At 53.5% G+C, this 19,404-nt stretch overlaps 1 protein-coding gene across 1 annotated transcript in view; it reads left to right on the forward strand.

Moving 5' to 3' along the window:
* LOC114041142 (protein HIRA) overlaps positions 1-19,404 on the forward strand; it is a 76,718-nt gene that overhangs the window by 22,730 nt on the left and 34,584 nt on the right. The window contains exons 3-11 of the mRNA XM_027859419.1: positions 2,820-2,882; positions 5,384-5,494; positions 7,095-7,185; positions 7,917-8,011; positions 13,461-13,556; positions 14,370-14,530; positions 15,293-15,460; positions 16,691-16,804; positions 19,181-19,251. Of these exons, the coding sequence (XP_027715220.1) occupies positions 2,820-2,882; positions 5,384-5,494; positions 7,095-7,185; positions 7,917-8,011; positions 13,461-13,556; positions 14,370-14,530; positions 15,293-15,460; positions 16,691-16,804; positions 19,181-19,251 (970 nt within the window). The remainder of the gene's footprint in view (positions 1-2,819; positions 2,883-5,383; positions 5,495-7,094; positions 7,186-7,916; positions 8,012-13,460; positions 13,557-14,369; positions 14,531-15,292; positions 15,461-16,690; positions 16,805-19,180; positions 19,252-19,404) is intronic.

Genomic DNA, 19,404 nt, shown 5'->3' on the forward strand with positions numbered 1-19,404 from the left:
TTGAATAGACATGGGGAGAACTGAGCCTGGGCTTTCAGTTGTGAACCGAACTCGTGGACAAGGAAGCCATCTGTGGGCAGGTCGGCACCCACTTTGTCTTCAGAGAGCCTTCTTGTTCCTTTCTTCTACCTTCATCAAGGATGCCCTCAATCTTTGTCATTGTTTTTCTCATGAAGATTTTCTAGAGATGGAAAAGAAGGTGTATGGATGGGTTAGCAGTTTTCTAGATTGCCTTTTTCGGTAGAAACAACATCCTTGACTTACTCCAGGCATTTGGTGCCTTGACACGCCAGAATCGAGCTGTTTCCAGTCCCTGCCTTCTCTGTGTCTAGGCCAACTCTTCCCACTTTTCTTTAGGCTTCTTTCTGCTTTCGCCCTTCCGTGACGGTGGTGGCAGAGTGCCATGTGGGGCTTCCCTTCCTTGGGCCTGGGTGGAGAGAGTCCTTCGCCGTCATCTGTACTGGCCTCTGCCCTTTGTGCTGCATAAGCCACTTGATTGTCTGTCTCATCAAGCTTTCTCTAAACTTGTTTTTTCACCATTGCATCTGTTTTATGAGTTGATACTGCTTTTAATCCGACTCTGTCCTTTTTCATGGGGATTGGGACCCGCTCTGTGCATTGTTGGCATCTCCCAGGGGAGGAAGCTCCCCTGCCGATGCAGGCTGGTGCCTTCCCTGCAGTTTGGAGTCACCGAGAGTTGTCTCAAGGGCCAGTTTTTGCTACGTTCTCAGGGCTGGTGCCTCCTGTCTCTCTCCTGCAAGAAAGGGCTCCTTGTACGTAGGTAGGAGGCTTCTGTTGTCAGCAGACTTAGAACATCTTCTCGTTCCTACTCTGGAATCCTATTTTTCAACGTTTTTTCCACCTTCCCTTTTGGCCAGCTTTGCATTGAAGCCATCAAATGCAGTGAATTAATCTGGAGGCTCTTACCTGACTCTTTACAGAATTTCTCTTCCTGTGTTGCAGTTATTGGTGTGTCTGTGGTTGTCGTTTCAAATGTGAGCCCCGCGGTACGAGGTGACTGATCATCCCGTGCACTGATGACCCCTGTAGCCTTTGGAGGGAATAGAAAACGAGCTTCGCCAGCTCCTTTATCTGTCCGGCTAAGGAGGAGTGGGTGGTCTTTTGTTCAGCTGCTACGTCTCAGCTGCTGCCATCTTCTGATTTTGTTTGTAGGAAGAGAGTCTCTCCTGGTAATGGTGTGGTTCATTTCCTCTAGTGTGGGTGTGCTTGGTCATTGGACAAGAAGATCACATGTGAAGTACCAAGACATCCATCGTAGGTGGTCTGCAGACCATGTGATGTGAAGGCCCCTCTGCCCCGCTTCCCCCTTGTCTGCTCGTCTCTCTGCAGAATCCGAGAGGGCTGCATGGGGGATGAGGCCATTTTTAGTTTTCTTTGTTTTGAGGTTTTCCCTGGCTAAAGATAAAGAGTATGATGTTGACATTTGACTTGGTGAGCAGGGAGAAAGCACGGCCATCTTTTGAGCAGGGGACTACCTTGTTCAGGGTTGTGGACTAAGATTCTGATTCAGATTCGTAGAGTTAAAGGGCATAAGGGCCCTTTGAGATCATCTGGTGTCTGTCTCTCATTTTATGGCTAGTCCCAGGGAGGTGAGGTGTATCACCTGGTGGGTCACCTGGGGAGTGAGTGGCTGAGCCCTTCAGAGCCCAGACCCAGAGCTCTTTGTCCTCTGCCTCTCGTGACATTGGCAGTTATGTGAAGGACAGAAAGAGTCGAGAGAGAATAGTCACAAGTTCGGGGGCCATTTAGGATGATTGGAGAGGAAGATGGAGGTCTTGATTCTGCCTGGGTCACTAGGAGGAGGATGGTGTGGGAAATAGGGCTTGGGGAGAAAGAAGAGAAATTTAGGCCATGTTGAGCTTGAAGTGATGGTGGGTCCTTAGGTCACGATGGCCACTGAGCAGTAGGAAATTTAGGCCCAGATCTTCGAAGAGATGTTTGTTTAATCTGTTCAAGTGCCCACTTATGTGCTATTCCTGCCTGACTGTGAATAGTCAACGAGAGTTACAGATGTGGTGTTTACCTGTGAAAAATTGATTGACAGTAAGTTGGCCCAGCTCCTGCTCCTCAAGATAGTTCAAGATCACCCCTCTTAAGACCTAGACTCTAGATACAGCAAGGATTTGGAACCATTTTTGTCCGTTGGCCTCAACTTCTCCTCAGTGGTGAAGCTTGGGGATCCCTTCTAAGAATCATATTTTTAAATGCAAAAAATAAAATACATTAGATTTGAAAAGGAACCAATTATACTGAAATGTAGTTAATCAGAATATTAAGAATCCAGTTTGTCGAGCCCAAGCTAAGACCCTTTGGTCAAGGGGCACCTCGCCATGACATAAGCCTCCTTCTCTGCTTAGACTTTGAGCTCTGAGTATTTATCACATCACATGGTTCTGCTGAGCGTGTAGCCAGCCACTCTCAGAAATAGATAACGAGAAAAGCATTTGGAAAAAATGCTTGGTTGGTGGGGTACAGAGAGCACTGGTCTTGGAGTCCAAAGATCTCGATTCAAATCCTGACTCCCACGCTTAGGAGCTGTGGACCTTTGGGAAAAACCCCACTTCTGAGCATGGGTTTTCCCGTCTGTGAAATGGGAGCAATAATAATTGTATCATCTGCTTACAAGGTTGTTGTATGGGAAATGTTCCCCCAACTTAAAAATACTATGTAGAAGTTAGCTATTGTTGTGATGACCGCAATAACAAAGGTAACCCTCACTGTAGAAATGTTCTTGTATCTTATCGTCTTCTAAAGAATATAGGCCCATTGAGATGTTTCCCCTTTTCTTTTCTCTCCAGGCAAACCAATTTTTTCTGTTGATATTCATCCTGATGGGACCAAGTTTGCAACTGGAGGGCAAGGTAGGTCCATAGTTAATTGGAGGGGGAGAGGGCATGTTACAGCCAGACAGGGTGCACGCGTATGCACCACACACTGTATGTGTATGAACATCCAGGTCACAAATACACCTTTCTAAATCTTTCTCACTCAAACTAATATGAAAAAGATTTTGTGTTTGTTAATATTTAGTGACAATGGAAAATGACTTTGCATTGTAGTAGAAAGAACTAAATGGGGAGACTTGGTATTTAGTTCTGGCTCTGCCTCTGTGTGACCTTGTTCAAGCCTTCTGACTCCTCTGAGCCCTTATTTCCTGTTCTGTAACACCCCTCCCAGTCCTGACATCCATCCCCTGTTCTAAGGCCCTCCCAGCCCTGACATTCCCTGTTCCAAGGCCCCTCCCAGCCCTGACATCCCTTGTTCTGAGGCCCCTCCCAGCCCTGACATCCCCTGTTCTAAGGCCCTCCCAGCCCTGACATCCCCTGTTCTAAGACCCCTCCCAGCCCTCACATCCCCTGTTCTAACACCCCTCCCAGTCCTGACATCCCCTGTTCTAACACCCCTCCCAGTCCTGACATCCCCTGTTCTAAGGCCCCTCCTATATTCTAAGGTCCCTCCCTTCCTCCCAACTCTGAGGTTCTGTGATTCAGTGACTTGGTTCAGTTAAGCTATACAATTTATGCAGGCCCTCTTAACCCACCCAGGACAAAGAACTTGAATGGTGGGCAAGTAAGTTTATTTTTATTTACTTTTTGGCTTTCAGTAGCACCCATTACATAGCTGTGTTTTTGTATCATAAAGGATTAGTTGGAGTTGAGCTGACTGGAGCAAGAACTTTTAGCTGGCCGAGTAACCAGCTTCCTCAATTCCTGGGAAAAGCCACGAGTCCCAAGTTGCATCTGAATGTTGCTTCTGTCCTTGGGGACTGGGTGACCTGGCAGGGCCCCTAACTGCCTGGGCCTTGCTCTTCCTTTGTAGGGTGGAGGGCGTCACTTTCCTCCAGAAATGTTGTGGGTTTCTGCTCATTCCTAATCCTGTGAAGCTCTGTGAGCATCTCGCCCAAGCCCCTCCTCTGAAAGCCCAGAGTGAATGAGGCCCCAAGAGTGTGCAGGGAGCCAATCCCAGCAAGGGCTCTGGGAAGGGAAGAGTACGGCTAAAGTTCCCCTGAGAAAGAACCCCCAGAGTAGGCGCACACGAGTGCTTGTCTGTAGTCAGACAGTAAACTTGGTATCCCACTGGCATCTTCTTGGTGTTGGGTCCCATCTGCAACTAGGGAACCAGCCCAGAACAGCCTGGGATAATACTTCTGGCCGTGTGCTCACTGTTTGGCGCCTGTGCATCACGTGGCAGAGAGTGAAGCCGGCCTGGGAGGTGGGAGGTAGTGGTTGTCCGTGGCAGTCCGGTGGTGCCCTGCCCCTTGAGGTTCATCATATCCATGCCAACTCGTCTAGACGCCAGTCAGCTTTAGCCACAGACTTCGGTATTCCTGAGCTCAAGTGACCTCACAGCCTTAACATCCCACCCCACAGGGGATTACCAGTGGGAGCCGCTGCCAAGCAAGAATAGCTCTTCCAAAGACCCCAGTTCCCCCTTAGTGTATTTTCCTACAGTGTTTTATGAGGAGGGCACATTAATAAGGCTCCTCCATGAGCTTTGTACGGTTTGGAGACCTTTGACTGGCACATTTCAGTGCTCTCCTGTGACCCTGTGAGACAGGGGTGTGGGCGTGCATGTGCATGCCTGCTCGTAGGCTTTAGGGTTAGAATGGACCTGAGTTGGCATCTGTAAAGACCCTCGGGCCCAGAGAAGAGGGGACACTGGTCCATGGTAGCAAGTTGCAGAGTAAGGAATTGACCCCAGGCCTCTGATTTCAGACAGGCCACGTTTGACTGGCTCTTGGTCAGGATGTGCCAGAAGTCTGCCCTCCTTTGGCTGTCTTCTTTCTGAGCTCCCCAGTCAGTGTTCGCAGCCTGGGTGGCACAGAGCTGAGATTAGAGGAGGCGGGTGTGGTTCATCACCGTGGATCCTTTGGAACCCACCTGAAACTTAGCAGAAACACCAGCCACGCCCAGACATGTGGAATGAGCTTAGGAAGAACGGGAGCCCCTTCAAGACCTGGGCTGTGTGGTGTGTGTCTGTGTAGTGCACCTGGCACCCCACAGGCGTGCCCTGAGGCCTTATCAGTATAGGCACCTGCCCAACCACCCCCAGGGAGTCGAGGCCAAGCTAGGGCTCCAGGGCTGCCCTTCCTTTGAGACTGGTGCGTCTCCACACCTGGCTTCCTCCTAGGGCCAGGACAGGGTTTTAGGGCTTCTGCTTTGGCGTGTTTTGCTTTTTTCCTCTAGATCAGCCCTGTTTGGTGTTTCCTCAGGTTCTGGTCTGTTGACGTGGAGTTAGTTTGACAGGTGCATTGCCATGCTTGGAAGTGGAGAGCTATTTGACACCTGCTGGAATCAAGGCAACCTATTCAGAATAACTGCACTTTGGGGTGTGTTGACATCTTCTCTCCTGTTCCTTGTAGGGCAAGATTCTGGGAAGGTTGTGATCTGGAATATGGCTCCAGTCCTCAAAGAGGAAGATGAAAAGAATGAAAATATTCCCAAGATGCTTTGCCAGATGGACAATCACTTAGGTATTACAGAACAGCCCTTCGCGGGCTTTGCGTGTTGGCAGATTGCCCAAAGTTAGCCCATGTGTTTGTAATTAGAAATATAAGGCCCCGTGCAGCGGTAAATGTCCCCGGTCTGCTGTCAGAAGGCACAGATGTTGGCTACACACCTGGTTGAGTTATTCAGCAGAAGACTTGGCCAACCCACAGAACCACCTTTGGACAGTCCTGCAGGTACCTCTGGTGATTTCCTGCTCATGAGTCTTACCGCCTGATTCCATAGGGCTTCCACACATGTCTTGTGCATCTTTGGGTCCAGCTTCCTAGCACCAGGAAGGTTCTGGGGAAGGGGGTAGAGAATGGACCGCTCGCTCTGGTTTGCCAGTCGGACCAGTGTGGTTCCCGGGGTTTCTCTGCCAGGACCCCTCTGGGGACCTGCCTGGATGTCATAGATGTCCTTCTCTGTGTTTGTGGCTTGATTTCCCCTCCCCTTGACCCTGGTGAGACTATTTTATTTTCATGGTATTTGCAGCTTTGCTGTTCCCCTCCTGGTTCCCCACGAGTTGTATCTAGTCCATCCTTCTGTCACCTTTCATGGTTTGATAGAAGGAGCCCTGGATGTGCAGCCGGAGGGCCTGGTTCAAATCCCAGCTTGGCCACTTGCTAGTTGTGTGACTCTGGCCAGGTTACCGAGCTTCTCCTGGGCCCTCATGGCCTCATCTGTAAAATGCGATGTGGGCGCCAAATGACTGAGCTCCAAGGTCCCTTTGGCATTTGTCCTCTGGGCCTTTAATCTGGTCTCAGATGCTCCTCCCCCATCCTTGCTCCTGGAGCACCCTCCGGTCCTGGGCCCAGGCTGGCCATAGGCCACTTTGGTGACGGTCGCTTTCATTCTCTCAGCCCTAACTCGGTTCTCCTGGGGACCAACCCGTGAACCCCCTGGAAGCCGCAGCTTCACCTGGTGGAAACTCTGTCTGATGTCCTTGTTTATACATGCAGGGTTCATCTACCTTGGTGTCTGTGCTCTGAAAAGGGCTGGGCCTCCCAGGCAGACCAAGTCATTTGTTATGCCCCACCCAGGGTTCCCCTGCTTTGGTGAGCAGACATCCACTGCGGTGGTCCCTGCACTCATGCGCTCCTCTGGGCTCATTCCAGCTCCCGGATGTGCCCCAGGGAGAGAGAAACACATGGTTCACGTTACGTCCCCCCAAATCCAGAAATGCTGTCAGCTGGATTGTGACTACTGACTTTTATAGCTCCCCAGGTCACTTACCGTTTCTCCCTCCCCAAACTGCAATACCTCTTGGCCAAATCCGGTAGGTATCAAACCAGAACGGACATCAGTGTACCCGCTGGCACAGAGGGCCACTGAGGGACGGCGCCTCTTGGTGGGCTGCGGCCTTGGTTAAAGCGTTGACCAGTTGCTGCTCACGCTGAGATGCTTTTCAGCTGTGATGCAGATAAATGCAGGTGTTCCCCTGCCGCCAGCTGCTGCTGCTGTCTCGGGCAGAGCGCCAGCTTGTGGCTCACGCGTTGGGCCTGTGATTCTTGGACCAGAGCCTGCAGAAGAGGAAATGGGCATGAGTTTGGGATTTTCATCATCCTCTTTTCTTTTTCTTCCTAGCTTGTGTGAACTGTGTTCGGTGGTCAAACAGTGGCATGTATTTAGCTTCTGGGGGAGATGACAAACTGATTATGGTGTGGAAGCGGGCCACGTAAGCATCCTTTTTTTTCCTGTCTCTTTTTGGAGCACTTGTTGTCCAGTTCCCCTGTTCCCTGTCCCCTCCTTGGATGGTCACTCACTCCTAGTGCTCGTGTGCCGTTTGGGGGCCTCTTCCTGGGGCCCCCGGGCGAACTCTCAGCTCAAGCCTGAGGCCGAGTCCTGGCACAGCTCTGCTGTGCTGGGCTTTTGGACTCAGGCCTTGGCCTTGATTCTCCATCCCTATGGAACCTTGAGCAAAGCACTGACATCTCATAGTCTCAGTTTCTTCCTCTGTTTATGGTGAGATGAGCTCCAGTTTGAGGTCCTGCCCTGATGCTTCTGGCTGAGTGACCCTAGCCAAGTCATTTATCCTGATTGTGCCTCAGTTTCCTAATCTGTAAAAGGGATTCCTTTTCTTGGACTCCATCCCTGCCATTTAAGAGTTATAGAAATGTGACTTGCTCTCTGATCAATGGGGGTAATAATGCCTGTAGTGCTGACTCAGTGGGACTGCTGGCCTGCGCTGTAGATGCTCCAGCCGTCATTGGCTCATCCCCGTGGCAGGGAGGCTGCAGAACGTTAATGAAGACCCCATGGGGCCCCGTCCGCAAAAGCGCAGACCTCGGTGCCCCTCCTCAGCGAGGCCCGGCCGTGCAGCCCTGTCTTAGCGCCTTGTGTGTTCTTTGCATCCGTGGTGTTTGGTGAGGACTGAGGTGGTGACCTCTTGACTTCTGTCTCACGCAGATACATTGGCCCCAGCACTGTTTTTGGTTCCAGTAGTAAGCTTGCCAACGTGGAGCAGTGGCGATGTGTGTCGATTCTCAGAAGCCATTCAGGCGGTGAGTGAATGTCCAGTTGATTGATTCAGAAAGACCCAGAGATGGCCCAGGGGGCTCCGCCTACCCCCTTAGCAGAGGTCCGGGGTCACTGAGCTTTAATGGGAAGAGGAGTCAGAGGAGCAGGGGCCAGATGGTGGCGGTGGCCTTGCTCCTTGCCCCCGGGCAGTCTTGCCCGCTCTGGGCCTGAGGCAGGAGGATGGGATTTCTAAGGTGTTACCCAGCCTGGACATCCTGGATTGGGACCGTCGCTACCCTTTGCTCCACCCGTGGAACCTCCTGGCAAGGAGGTGCTCTCGCCTGGAAGTCCCGCCGTGGTTTTGCTCCCTCTTCCCCCCACCGTCGTCCTCTCTTTGTCCTCCCCCTCTCTCCCTCCCTCCCCATCGCAGTCCTTTTCTCCCATCCCTGCCATTCTCGCCTCTGCCTCATTAGTTCCTCTGCGTTGGGGCTCTGTTGGCCGCTGCCGTCTGAGGCCGTCTTACTCCATCCTCTAAACCAAGCTGAAGCTCGGGCGTTTTCACGTTCTGTTAGCAGGGCAGCATTCATGAAGTGGGTGCTGGAGCTGGCAGGCCTGCTTCTTTTCCTGACCCTGAGGCCAGTCCAGGGCTTCTGGGCTTCTGTAAGATAGGGGCTTAGACTCGGATTGCCAAGGCCTCTTCAGCTCCGGTCTTCTGGTCCCAAGTCGCCGCTGTTAGAATGACGAAGAAGAAAAGGGGGAAGGATTAAGGGCATGTTAGAAAAGGAAGCAGACCCCTGTGGGCCCTCTCTCATCAGTGACAGAAGCATCTGTGCTTTGCACCTTTCCCAAGACTGGTGGGCCCACGGACCCTCGCCCAGAGACTCCGTCATGTCCAGACATCAGCACTGGTTCCCTCCAGGCGCACCCAGATACCCCATCTCCTCCCGTCAGTTTATTCTGTCATTCAGGCAGCACCCATTTACTGAGCACCTACTGTGTGCCAGGCACTCTGCTCCTTGCTGTGACTGCAGAGTCAAAAGACAGTCCCTGTCCTCAAAGAGCTCACGGTCTAACGGAGGGGATGACATGCAACCAGATGGGCACAGAGCAAGCCCTCTGTAAGACAGACAGGAAATAAATCGACAGAGGGAAGTCACCAGACCTAAGAAGGGTTGGGTTGGGGAAGGCTTCCGTTTTCATTGGGACTTAAAGGAAGCCGGGGAGGGGCAGCTAGACAGGTCAGTGGATAGAGTGCTGCCCTGGAGTCAGGAGGACCTGATTCAATTCCAGCCTCAGACACTTGACACTTACTAAGCCGTGTGATGCTGGGCAAAGTCATTTAACTTCAGTTGCCTCGAGTGGTGGGGAGGCAGCTAGGAAGGTCATAGTCAGAGTGGAGGGAGGCATGGATGATGACCAGAGAAAATGCCCAGAGCCAAAAGATGGAGGGTCTGGTTTGTGGAATAACTGGGAAGCCAGTTGGAGCAAAGAGGACGTGGTGGGGTGTGAGGGTGCTCCTGGAGGCAGCAGGGAGCCACTGGAATTTATGAAGCGAGAGGAGGGGGTGACTTGGTCCTTCCTGACCCTTTGGTGGCTGAGTGGAGGATGGTCTGGAGTGGAGAGAGGCTAGAGCCAGGCAGAGCCGCCTGCAGGTGATTCTGATAGTCCTGGTGTGAGGTGATGAGGGCCTGCACCAGGGTGGAGGCGACATTCAAGGAGAGAGGGGGGCGAATTCGAGAGAGTTGGGAAGGCCACGTTGACAGGCCTTTGCATCAGCTCAGATGTGGGCAGTGAGAGATAGTGAGGAGTCCAGGACCACCCTTGGGGGGGTGACCTGTGGGACTAGGATGGGGGTGTGCTCATCTGTAGTAATAGGGAAAGTAGGAGGGGGCAAGATAATGAGTTCCATTTGGGACACATTGAATTTAAGCTGTCTGCCGGACATGCAGCTTGAAATGTCTGAAAGGGCAGTTGGATATGGGAGATGGGAGGTGAGCGGAGAGGTTGGGGCAGGAAAGGTAGATCAGAGAATTGTCAGCATAGACTGGTCACTAAATGCAAGGGAGCTGATGGGATTGCCAAGTAAAGTTGTACAGAGGGAGCAGAGAAGAAGGCCCAGGACAGAGCCCCGAGGGGCACGGATAGTGAGAGGGCATGACCTAGAGGAGGATCCAGCCAAGGAGGCAGAAGGAGCCAGGGTCAGAGAGAGAGGGTGTCCTGAACACTCCGAGAGAAGAGAGGATCCGGGAGGAGGAGTGACGGACGTGTCCGAGGCTGCGGAGAGGCCGTTGGATTTGGCAGCTGAGAGAGCATTATGGGTCACTTTGGACAGAGCCGTCCCCTTCCTGTCCTTCATACCCCATGTGAGGGTGAGGGGACAGGAGGAGCCTGGGGCTGTCCACAGCCCCCAGAACTCAACACTTACCCCGCTGCTGCCTCTCCCAAGACCTCCAGGCACTGCTTCCGAGGGACTTGCGGCCTTTTCCATCTAATCTGCAGCCAAACGCTCGTTTATGTTGTTTACCCTCTTAGAGCAGGCACTGTCTAGCTCTTTTTGTCTATGCCTCCCACGCTTAGTGCAGTACTTAGCACAGACTAATTGATTTTCATTTATTCAGGCATGCATGTAGCAGCCACGTCTGGTGCCTTGAACACCAGGCTCACTGGACTGGTCTTAGGGCGTAGAGTCACAAAGGTCAGACCTACAGATAATCTTACTCTGATTTCCTTCAATCTATTAATCAGTTAGCAGCTATCGATTAAGAGCGTTGCCTGGGCTAGGACCTCAGGGAGCTTACATTCTATTTGGAGAAGAACATTGATGTATTTCCTGCTTGACCTGTGCAATCCCAGCCCACCCCTGGCTTCTTCAAACACTGGGGTACTCGATCACTGGAGACTTCTTTCTGTGTTGACCTTGAGCTGTTAGTGACTCTTTGGAACCTAGTTACCCTACCCACCCCCCACGGTGGTTGTGAGGAAACTTCACAGCATGGTAGCAGGGGGAGGCGTGGGTCTGAGTGGTTGGTCGTGGTTGCAGAGCCTTGGGGCCAGGCTTCCCAGTTGTACTGAGCCAGACTCGGAGTGGCCTCCCCTGCTCATGCTGGTTTCCGCTGCGTAGCCCCTGGGAGGAGATGCTGGAACAATGGGTAGAGACCACGTCGGGTCCCCGTCTCCATTAGATTCCTGCTTGCCTGTCAGTTTGGCCCGGCTGTCCTGCACCACCACACTGTCCCTTCTGTGTTGGCGAGCATTTTGTCCGGCTTCCAGAGTGCTACGGTTCCCCTCTGCAGACACAGTCCACTTTTACTCCTTGGCCTCTCACTTAGTGAAATATCAAATGAGGTTTAATTTTCTTATGAAACTGGGACCCAGAGAGCATGGCTGTGATGCAGAGGTCATCTCCTCACAGCCCGAAGGAGACTGAAGTGTTTGCTCTCTGCGTGGCCCTGTAGTGTCATCTCCCTGGTAGATGAGAAGCTGTTGCTGTGCCTTCCCAGGGAGGCTGCCTCGGCATCGAGCTGGGTGCTGCCTGGGAGCCAGAGGAGCTGGGCCCCAGGCCGGGCCTGGCCCTCCGATGGCCTAGGACAGGCCTACCCCCTCCAACTTTGGGGGTCTCACTTTTGAATCTTTCAAAGAGGGGTAATACTTGCACCCCCAACTCATAGATTTGTTCAGAGATGAACACTTTGTAAATGTTGAAGGTGTACACTGACGTGATTTCAGAGTGGTGTACATACGTGCACACGCGTGTGTGGAATGTGCAGTATATGGTAGTAAATTAGTTTGGAAGGTGCTGCTGCTGGTGCTGCCCGCTCAACCTTTGGTTGAGTGGTTACGCCATTCTTTTTTGCAGTAGGTCAGCCCGGCTGGGCTCTTGGCTGTAGGAGTTTCCCAACTAGCCGCAGTCCTTTCTAAAGCTGAGAGGGAGGGAGGCCTTCGAGTTGTGTCCTCATTGGTCTGCGGTTGGAGGGCCCTCTGGGGCAGCTCTCTCCAGCCCCCAGGAAGCTTCTCGGGCTTCGGGGCTTCCTCATGTAGCTGCCCTCCTATGACTGGGCTCTGTGCTGACCCATGTGATCCCTGCCCTGAGCAGGAGTGGAGTGGGGGGTGCCCACGGCGGCAGGCCTCAGCACTGTGCGGCCGTTGGCCTAGTGGGGCAGTGCGTTTGAGCTTGCCCCAACGTGGACCGCTTACCTTTCCCTACAGCCCAAAACAGAGCAGCCAACTCTTAGGAGACTAGAAATGAGATTCCAGCCCAGTTTATCTTCAGGTTCTCAAGCTTTAGGATTTATGGTTAAAAAAGGTGGCCAATGGATAGAGCACTGGCCCTGGAGTCGGGAGGACCTGAGTTCAAATCCGGCCTCAGACACAGAACACTCACTAGCTGTGTGACTCTAGGCAAGTCACTTAACTGCGATTGCCCTCACAAAAAAAAGAAAAGAAAAAAAAATTAAGTAGAGTCCGCCTTCCTCTGTAAGACTCCAACCAATCACCCTGTCCCTGGTTAGAGTGAACATGGGCTAAGTACACAACCTGGCTTTTCTGGGGCACCCAGCCCTTGAGTCCTTGTCTTAGGCTGGGTTGTCCTTGTTAGCAGTCGTGGTGTAGTGAGAAGATGGCCAGGATGGCTGAGAGGAGACCTGGGCTTGAACCTCGGTGCCGTCTCCAGCTCATTGGGGCCTTTTGCTGTGTGCACTTTGGGGCGCCTCATGTGCAGAAAGAGGTGGTTGACCTGGAAGATGCTGGCTGCCTCCAGACAAGGCTGGTCACTGAGGTCCCTGAGAAGCCACCTTGTGCCTGTCTTTCTGGGTTTGTCCCTGGGGCTTCTGGCTGGAGGTCACCCTGAGCTGGATTCGTGTTTGCCTCTGCTAAGTGCACAGACCAAAGGGTGAGGAGAACTTTAGGGAAGGAGAAATGACTTCCCAATGGAAGGAGGCTTCTCGGAGGAGGTGCCCTCATTCAAGTGCATCTTGAAAGGCTAGTAGGGAGGATTCCAGGTGGGGGAGGTTGAGTAGATATGATGGAAAGGAGAGTGAGAGCCTGGGAGGGCAGGCTGGAGGCAGCTCGCACAGGGCCAGCATCCTTCAATAAATGATGGGGTTGGCGAGAAGGGCATGCAGCCCTTCATGGGTTTGGTGTAGGTCACAGATGGCACCGTTTCTGTTTCAGAGTTAGCAGTGACTTTTCTTTGGCATTGGATTGACCCATGTAGTGGTTCCAAATTAGCTGTCAAACCAAGGGATGCCGTGGCAAGAGTGCCCAGCCCTGGGAGTTTCTACCACTGCTGGCCATGCGACCTTGGTTGAGTTCCTTCCCCTCTGAGTGGATCACGTGACGGGCAGAGCTGGGCTGGGGTGGCCCATTCCAGCTCGGCCAGGTGGGTTCTGTGTGTGATCAGGCCTGAGCCTCCCAGGCCATCAGCCACACTTGCTGATGAGACTTGGATTGGGGAGCTGCCGTGGACCTGTGACCCATCCTGGCTCTCCTTTCCAGATGTGATGGATGTTGCCTGGTCACCTCATGATGCGTGGCTCGCGTCCTGCAGTGTGGATAACACCGTCGTCATCTGGAATGCTGTAAAATTTCCAGGTATGAAGTCTTCACTCAGCCTTTTTGCATGGAGGAGATCAGCTGGGGGGCAGCCTAGGGTACCCCACCTCTGTCAATAGAGCAGAGGACGAGTATGCCTGATTGCCGTTCTGACTTAAGACTTGTTTTCTGAGTCTGCCACATTTCACTGGAAAGGAGAAGGGTGCCTCCCCCATGCTGGGGCCCTCATGCATCAGTTCAGTTCCACAGATGGCTTTCAGAGAAAGGAAGTGACCCCAGGGCCAGGGCCAAGGGCTGCTGACTCGTGGCCAAGTCTCACTGTTCTTGGACCTGCTTTTCATTGCCTTCTGGCTCTGAGAAGCCCTGAGCCCCCAGGTGGGGCTCATGGCCAGGAGGCCGTCAGGACCCTCACCCTAGCCTTGAGTCAAAGCAGGAGACTGCTTCTTGGTTCCAGGAGGTGGCTGCCAGTTGGCGGTTTGCCCAGCACCCAGCCCCACTTTGGGAATGCTTCCATGGGCTCTTTCCAAAAGGAGTTTTCATGCCAGCTTCCTTTCCTTTTTAGATTTTACCAGGTGGAAAGCATGTTTGGACACCTAGATGTCCGGCCCCTGGAATAGGGCCATGCAGTCAGTGACCAAATTGGCCAGCCAGCTGGATTTTTCTCCTGAGGGCGAGCTCGTCATGACCACTCTGACTTCAGAGGAGTGGGGGACCCTGGGGTGCTCACCATGTGTGGTTTTCCACTTTGCAGTCTAGCTCACCCTCCCTTTGCAACCTTATTTCCCAAGACTTTGTGCTCCAGGCAGACAGGCTCGGCTCCTCACTATTCCTTGATTTCATCGTGCTTCACAGAAATTCTTGCCACTTTACGGGGCCATTCTGGTTTGGTGAAAGGGCTGACCTGGGATCCTGTTGGGAAGTATATCGCTTCCCAGGCCGATGACCGCAGTTTGAAAGTGTGGAGGACCATGGACTGGCAGCTAGAAACCAGCATCACCAAGCCCTTTGACGAGGTACGAACCCCGGGTGGCCTGAGCTCTGCCCTCAGAGTCGGGTGCTTGTAGGGCAGCGGCCAAATCCCTGGGGAGGCAGCAATGGCACCGTGCCTCTGTGGGGTGGGCGTCTGGGCCCTGCTGCCAGTGGGAAGGGCGGCTGGCAGGAGAGGCCTGGGACTTGGACATACCAAGGGGTCGTCCCTCTCCATCCTCGATTGTCCCAGAACCCATCGTGAATAAAGTGTGGGAAGGTCCTGGGGCGGCCTCATGACCTACTTTGTAGACCCAGCCAGGATTCCCGTGGTGACTGAATCGAGTGACGTGATGCTTTGTGAACTTAGCACATTCCACACTGGCGTTCTGTTGGACGTGCAGCTGACCCCACCCCGGCTCGTCTATATCCCTGGCCCCTAGCGTCCCGTGTCCGAGGCTCAGCCTCCATCCCTCACCTTGGCCTGGGCCTTTGCTGTCCTGCCCACTGCCAGAGAGGACCAGCCCCTGTTAGTGCCAACTCTGAGTCACAGTGTCCGCAGCAGAGTTCGTGTTTAATAAATGTTGACTGATGTAAACTCTTGTAGGTGATTGCTCCTCTCCCCCAGTTTCTGGCTACGGTGTTTTTCTTATAGTGTGTTCCTTACGTCTCTGATGAGATACTCTGTCTTGAAGTGCTGTGTCTGCCACATGAGGAGACTGGCTGTAGCCTCGGAGGGGTGGAGCTCCACAAAGAGAGCCCAGGCAGGGGCAGTCATGGCTTTCAAAGCCCTCTCTCTCTCTCTGCAGTGTGGAGGGACAACCCACGTTTTACGTCTTAGCTGGTCACCTGATGGACACTATCTCGTCTCTGCTCACGCCATGAATAATTCAGGCCCTACTGCTCAGATCATTGAGAGGGATGGCTGGAAAACCAACATGGATTTTGTGGGGCACCGTAAGGCAGTAACAGTGGTGGTGAGTTTTCCCCATGTGTTTAGAAATGACTCCAGCCCAAGAGGGAGACGGGAGGGCGGCTGCGGCTTCCACAGGGCTGTATGAGTTGGGATGCTTGGGATCCGTGTGAAAACTGCTTTGGAAACCTAAATGTGGTGTGTAGATGTTTAAACAGGAGAAAGGAAGGAAGGAAGGACCCCAGGGAACGGTTGAGCAGATAAGAAATCCTCAGGCGCCTCTTTTCCCCTTTGCTCTGTGTACGTAGGTTATTGGATGGATCACAGAGGCCGTTGAGGCATCCTTTAGGAAGCTGCCTAGTTTCCATGCTGATGATTAAGGGAAATTAATAGACCCGAAGGAGAGAACACTGGGTGGGAAAGAGCACAAGGATTCTGGGATGGAATCCTGGGCAGAGGGCCAGGTTAGAAGGGGAGAACAGAAACAGGAGGAGCATCCCCTGCCAGGACACTGGTGCAGGGCTTTGGCAAATACAAAGTGTCAGCCAAAGTTGGGCCCTGCCGTGGTGCCCACGGACTGACCACACCTCCTCACTAAGTTGCATCTGGGCTGTGATGGACCCATGTAGCAACTGAGCTACAGGTTAGAGGGCCACGCCCCGTCTCCATAAAGTAGGATACAAGGGGGAGAGAGGCCCCAGCTGATAGGGGAAACCTAGCCGAGGAGAACTGGGCATGCTGACCCTGAGTGTGGCCTAGCGCAAGAAAGGAGACCCCTTGTCCCTTCGACTTAACCCTTGGCTTAATTTACCTGCTCTCTGCTTGCCTTGGACTCCAGAAAGCTTCACTCAGGCATCTAGGGGCCCAGAGCAGTCAGCCCTCTTGACCTTTGTCATCCCATTTCTGCAAATCTCACCACTCTTGGGCATGGCACTCCAGGGGACCCCCACCTTTTTCTGTGGCTCGAGTGTGCTGCACAGCTCAGGGTATTGGGAAGGCTTGGCCCAGACCAACTCATCAGCAGGATGGAGGGTTCTGATGATGACAGAGGGAGAGGGGCAGAGAATCTCAGAGGAGCGAACATCTGGGGATGGCCTGTAGAACTAGGAAGCTCCCAGGTTGGCTCAGGGACCATGAGCAGCTCTTGGCGCCTGGCATGGGCCTGGGGGAATGCAGGGAACTCCCCTGCCAAGATACGGAGTGCTCCTCCCGGCTGAGCCCTGGACTGGGAAGAATCAGCTGGTGTTATTTTGGACAGGTGCTCACAGGTGCTTTTTTGTTTGTTTGCCTGCAGAAATTCAATCCCAAAATCTTCAAGAAGAAGCAGAGGAACGGGAGTTCTACGAAGCCAAGCTGCCCATACTGTTGCTGTGCCGTCGGCAGCAAGGACCGGTCCCTCTCTGTCTGGGTGAGCCGCCGGGCCGGGGCTAGCCGGAGCCGGGAGGCAAGACCCTCCCACAGGGCCACACAGGGAAGGAGTGAGTGGTGGAGATGAGAGCCAAACCCAGCACTGCTGACATGAAATCCAGCGTCCTTTCTGTGGTGCCGTGCTGCCTCTCCTCTGGCTGGCCTGGATGGGCTGGGTGGGGCAGCCTGCAGTAGGTAGCAAGGCTCCTGGCTAAGGCCCCAGGACGAGTGAGCCCTCCTGCTCCCAGCTGTCTCGGCCTTCCCTGCTTGCTGAGCCTTCTTTTCCACACCTTTGAATATGGAATGGAAGTGGTGGAGTCCAGGATTACTCCTGGGTTGTGAGTCTTAAGGGAGTGGGAGAAGGGCGGTGCCCTCAATAGAAATATGGAAGATGGAGGGGGTGGGGGCAGTTTAAGGGGAAGGAGATGAGTTCTGCTGTGGACACGTTGAGTTTAAGATGTCTGTAGTACGTCCAGTTTAAAATGTTATTGGGTAGTTGTAGGCGCAAGACTGGAGGTCAGCTGAGATAGCGAAGCAGGCCAGGTAGATTTGAGAATCATCAGCACAGAGATGAGCATTAAATCAGTGGGAGCTGATGAGATCATTCAGAGAAGTGGTGTAGAGGGGGAAGAAAAGAGGGCCCAGGACGGAGCCCGGGGGGACAGCTAGGGTGAGGCTTTGTGATCTGGAGGAGGATTCAGCAGAGGACAGAAGGAGCCATCAGAGAGGGAGGAGGAGAAGCAGGAGAGAGGGATGTCCAGAAAAGGAAGAGGAAAGAGCATCCCAAGGAGGGGAGAGTGGTGGACAGTGTCGCAGGCCGCAGAGAGGCCGAGGAGGAGGAGGAGGGTGGAGAAAAGGCCAGTGGATCTGGTCCCTGTGGAGAGAGCAGTTCCAGGGGAATGATGAGGTTGGAAACCAGATCATCAGGGGTGAAGGAGAGAGAGCAGGGGCTCCTGTTGTAGATGTCTTTTGAAGGAGGTTAGCCCCAAAGGGCAGAAGAGAAATAGGACAGTAATTGGAAGGGATAGAAAGATCAAGTGAAGGTTTTAGGACGGGGAGACATGGGTACGTTTGTAGGCAGCCGGTAAACAGCCGACAGACAGGGAGGGATTGAACATAAGTGATGAGGGTTGCAGTCTGCTGGAGGGGATGAAACAAGCTAACTGGAACAGGTAGAAGGGTTAGCCTTGGCAAGGAGAAGGGCAGCCCCATCATGGGAGACGCAGGGGTGAGTGAGAAGAGGGAACGCGTGGGACGTGGCCTCAGTAGGAGGCTCTTCAGAACCTCTGCTGAGAGGCAGGGGCTGGGGAGGTCAAGAGCAAGGTGTGGAAGGGAGGCCTAGAGGCAGTGAGGTGTGTGGCATAAATCTGCCAGCACTCGTGACGGGAAGGTCACCGCCAGAGGATGACCTGCTGAGACTCCCTGAGACCCGCGGCCGGTCAGGGTTTAAGATAAAAGAATTTGTTCTGTAAAACTTGGACTCAGCCAAAAGGCCGCACCCAAGGGCCTAGAAGGCCCCGTGTGGCCTCCAGGCCGCAGGCTCCCCAGCCCTGGTAGGTGACGGCCCTTCCAGCCCTTCCGGCGTGAGGTTCGCTCTGCTCTCCTGTAGCCTAGCCCTCCATGCTTTTGACAGAGTCGGAGGGAGGGGGATGGGCACATGCAGCAGGCCGTCCTGGGGGCCGTCTCATCCACCCCCTTTGTATTACAGAAGCAAGAATTTAGATTCTGGTGGTCTTCACTGTGGTGTAGGCAGGGCCTTAGAAGCTGTCTAGTTGAACTCTCATTTTACAGTTGAGGAAACTGAGGCATGACTTTCCCAAAGTCACTGGGTCAATGTCAGAAGCAGGATTCAAACGTCGCTCTTTCCTGGCTCCTAGGCTAGTGCTCTTTCCACCACGATACGTCATCTCACATTCACTCAAACAGCACTGGGCACCCAGAGAGCAGGGCTCGGTGCCAAGAGCACTGGCTTTGCATCCTACTGCTGCCACCTTGGTCAGGTTACTTCACCTGTCTGGGCCCCAGGTGGTGACCCGCACATGGGAAGAGGGAGTCTCAGCACTCACAAAATCCCTTCATTTTTAGGACCTTGTTTACAAGTGGCAGGAGTAGGGATTGGTCAGGTAGTGAGTGGGGAGGGCGCTGGTCTGGGCCTGGCTCCCAGGAGTCATTGCTTGGCTGGACATCGAGTGAGCAGCTGTGCCTGATGTAGGGGCTGCCCTCTCAGAGTCTCTGGGGATAGCTGGCTCTACCCACGTAGCTGAGGCGGCGTGTGCTTTAGCAACGTCAGCTCCTAATTCTTGTTCTTGGGCCTTCCTCGGGTCTCGAGGCTCACACACGCAGTCTCCCTGAAGTCTCTCTTTTCCTCTCCCACCAGCTCACGTGTCTGAAGCGGCCATTAGTTGTCATCCACGAGCTGTTTGACAAGTCTATCATGGACATTTCTTGGTAAGATGAGCTTTGGTTCCTCCTCCCGAGACCAAGACACTTGTGCGATCCAGCCATGCGGGGCTGTACACTCAGGCACAGCTCATCCCTTTTGACCCCTTTGCTTTGAAGGGCCTCGGTGGCCAGGCTTTAGGTGGCTGGTGAGGGTACCTG

The sequence above is a fragment of the Vombatus ursinus genome, unplaced genomic scaffold, assembly GCF_900497805.2.
Source record: "Vombatus ursinus unplaced genomic scaffold, bare-nosed wombat genome assembly UNPS02014167.1, whole genome shotgun sequence".
NCBI classification, from domain to species: Eukaryota; Metazoa; Chordata; class Mammalia; order Diprotodontia; family Vombatidae; genus Vombatus; species Vombatus ursinus.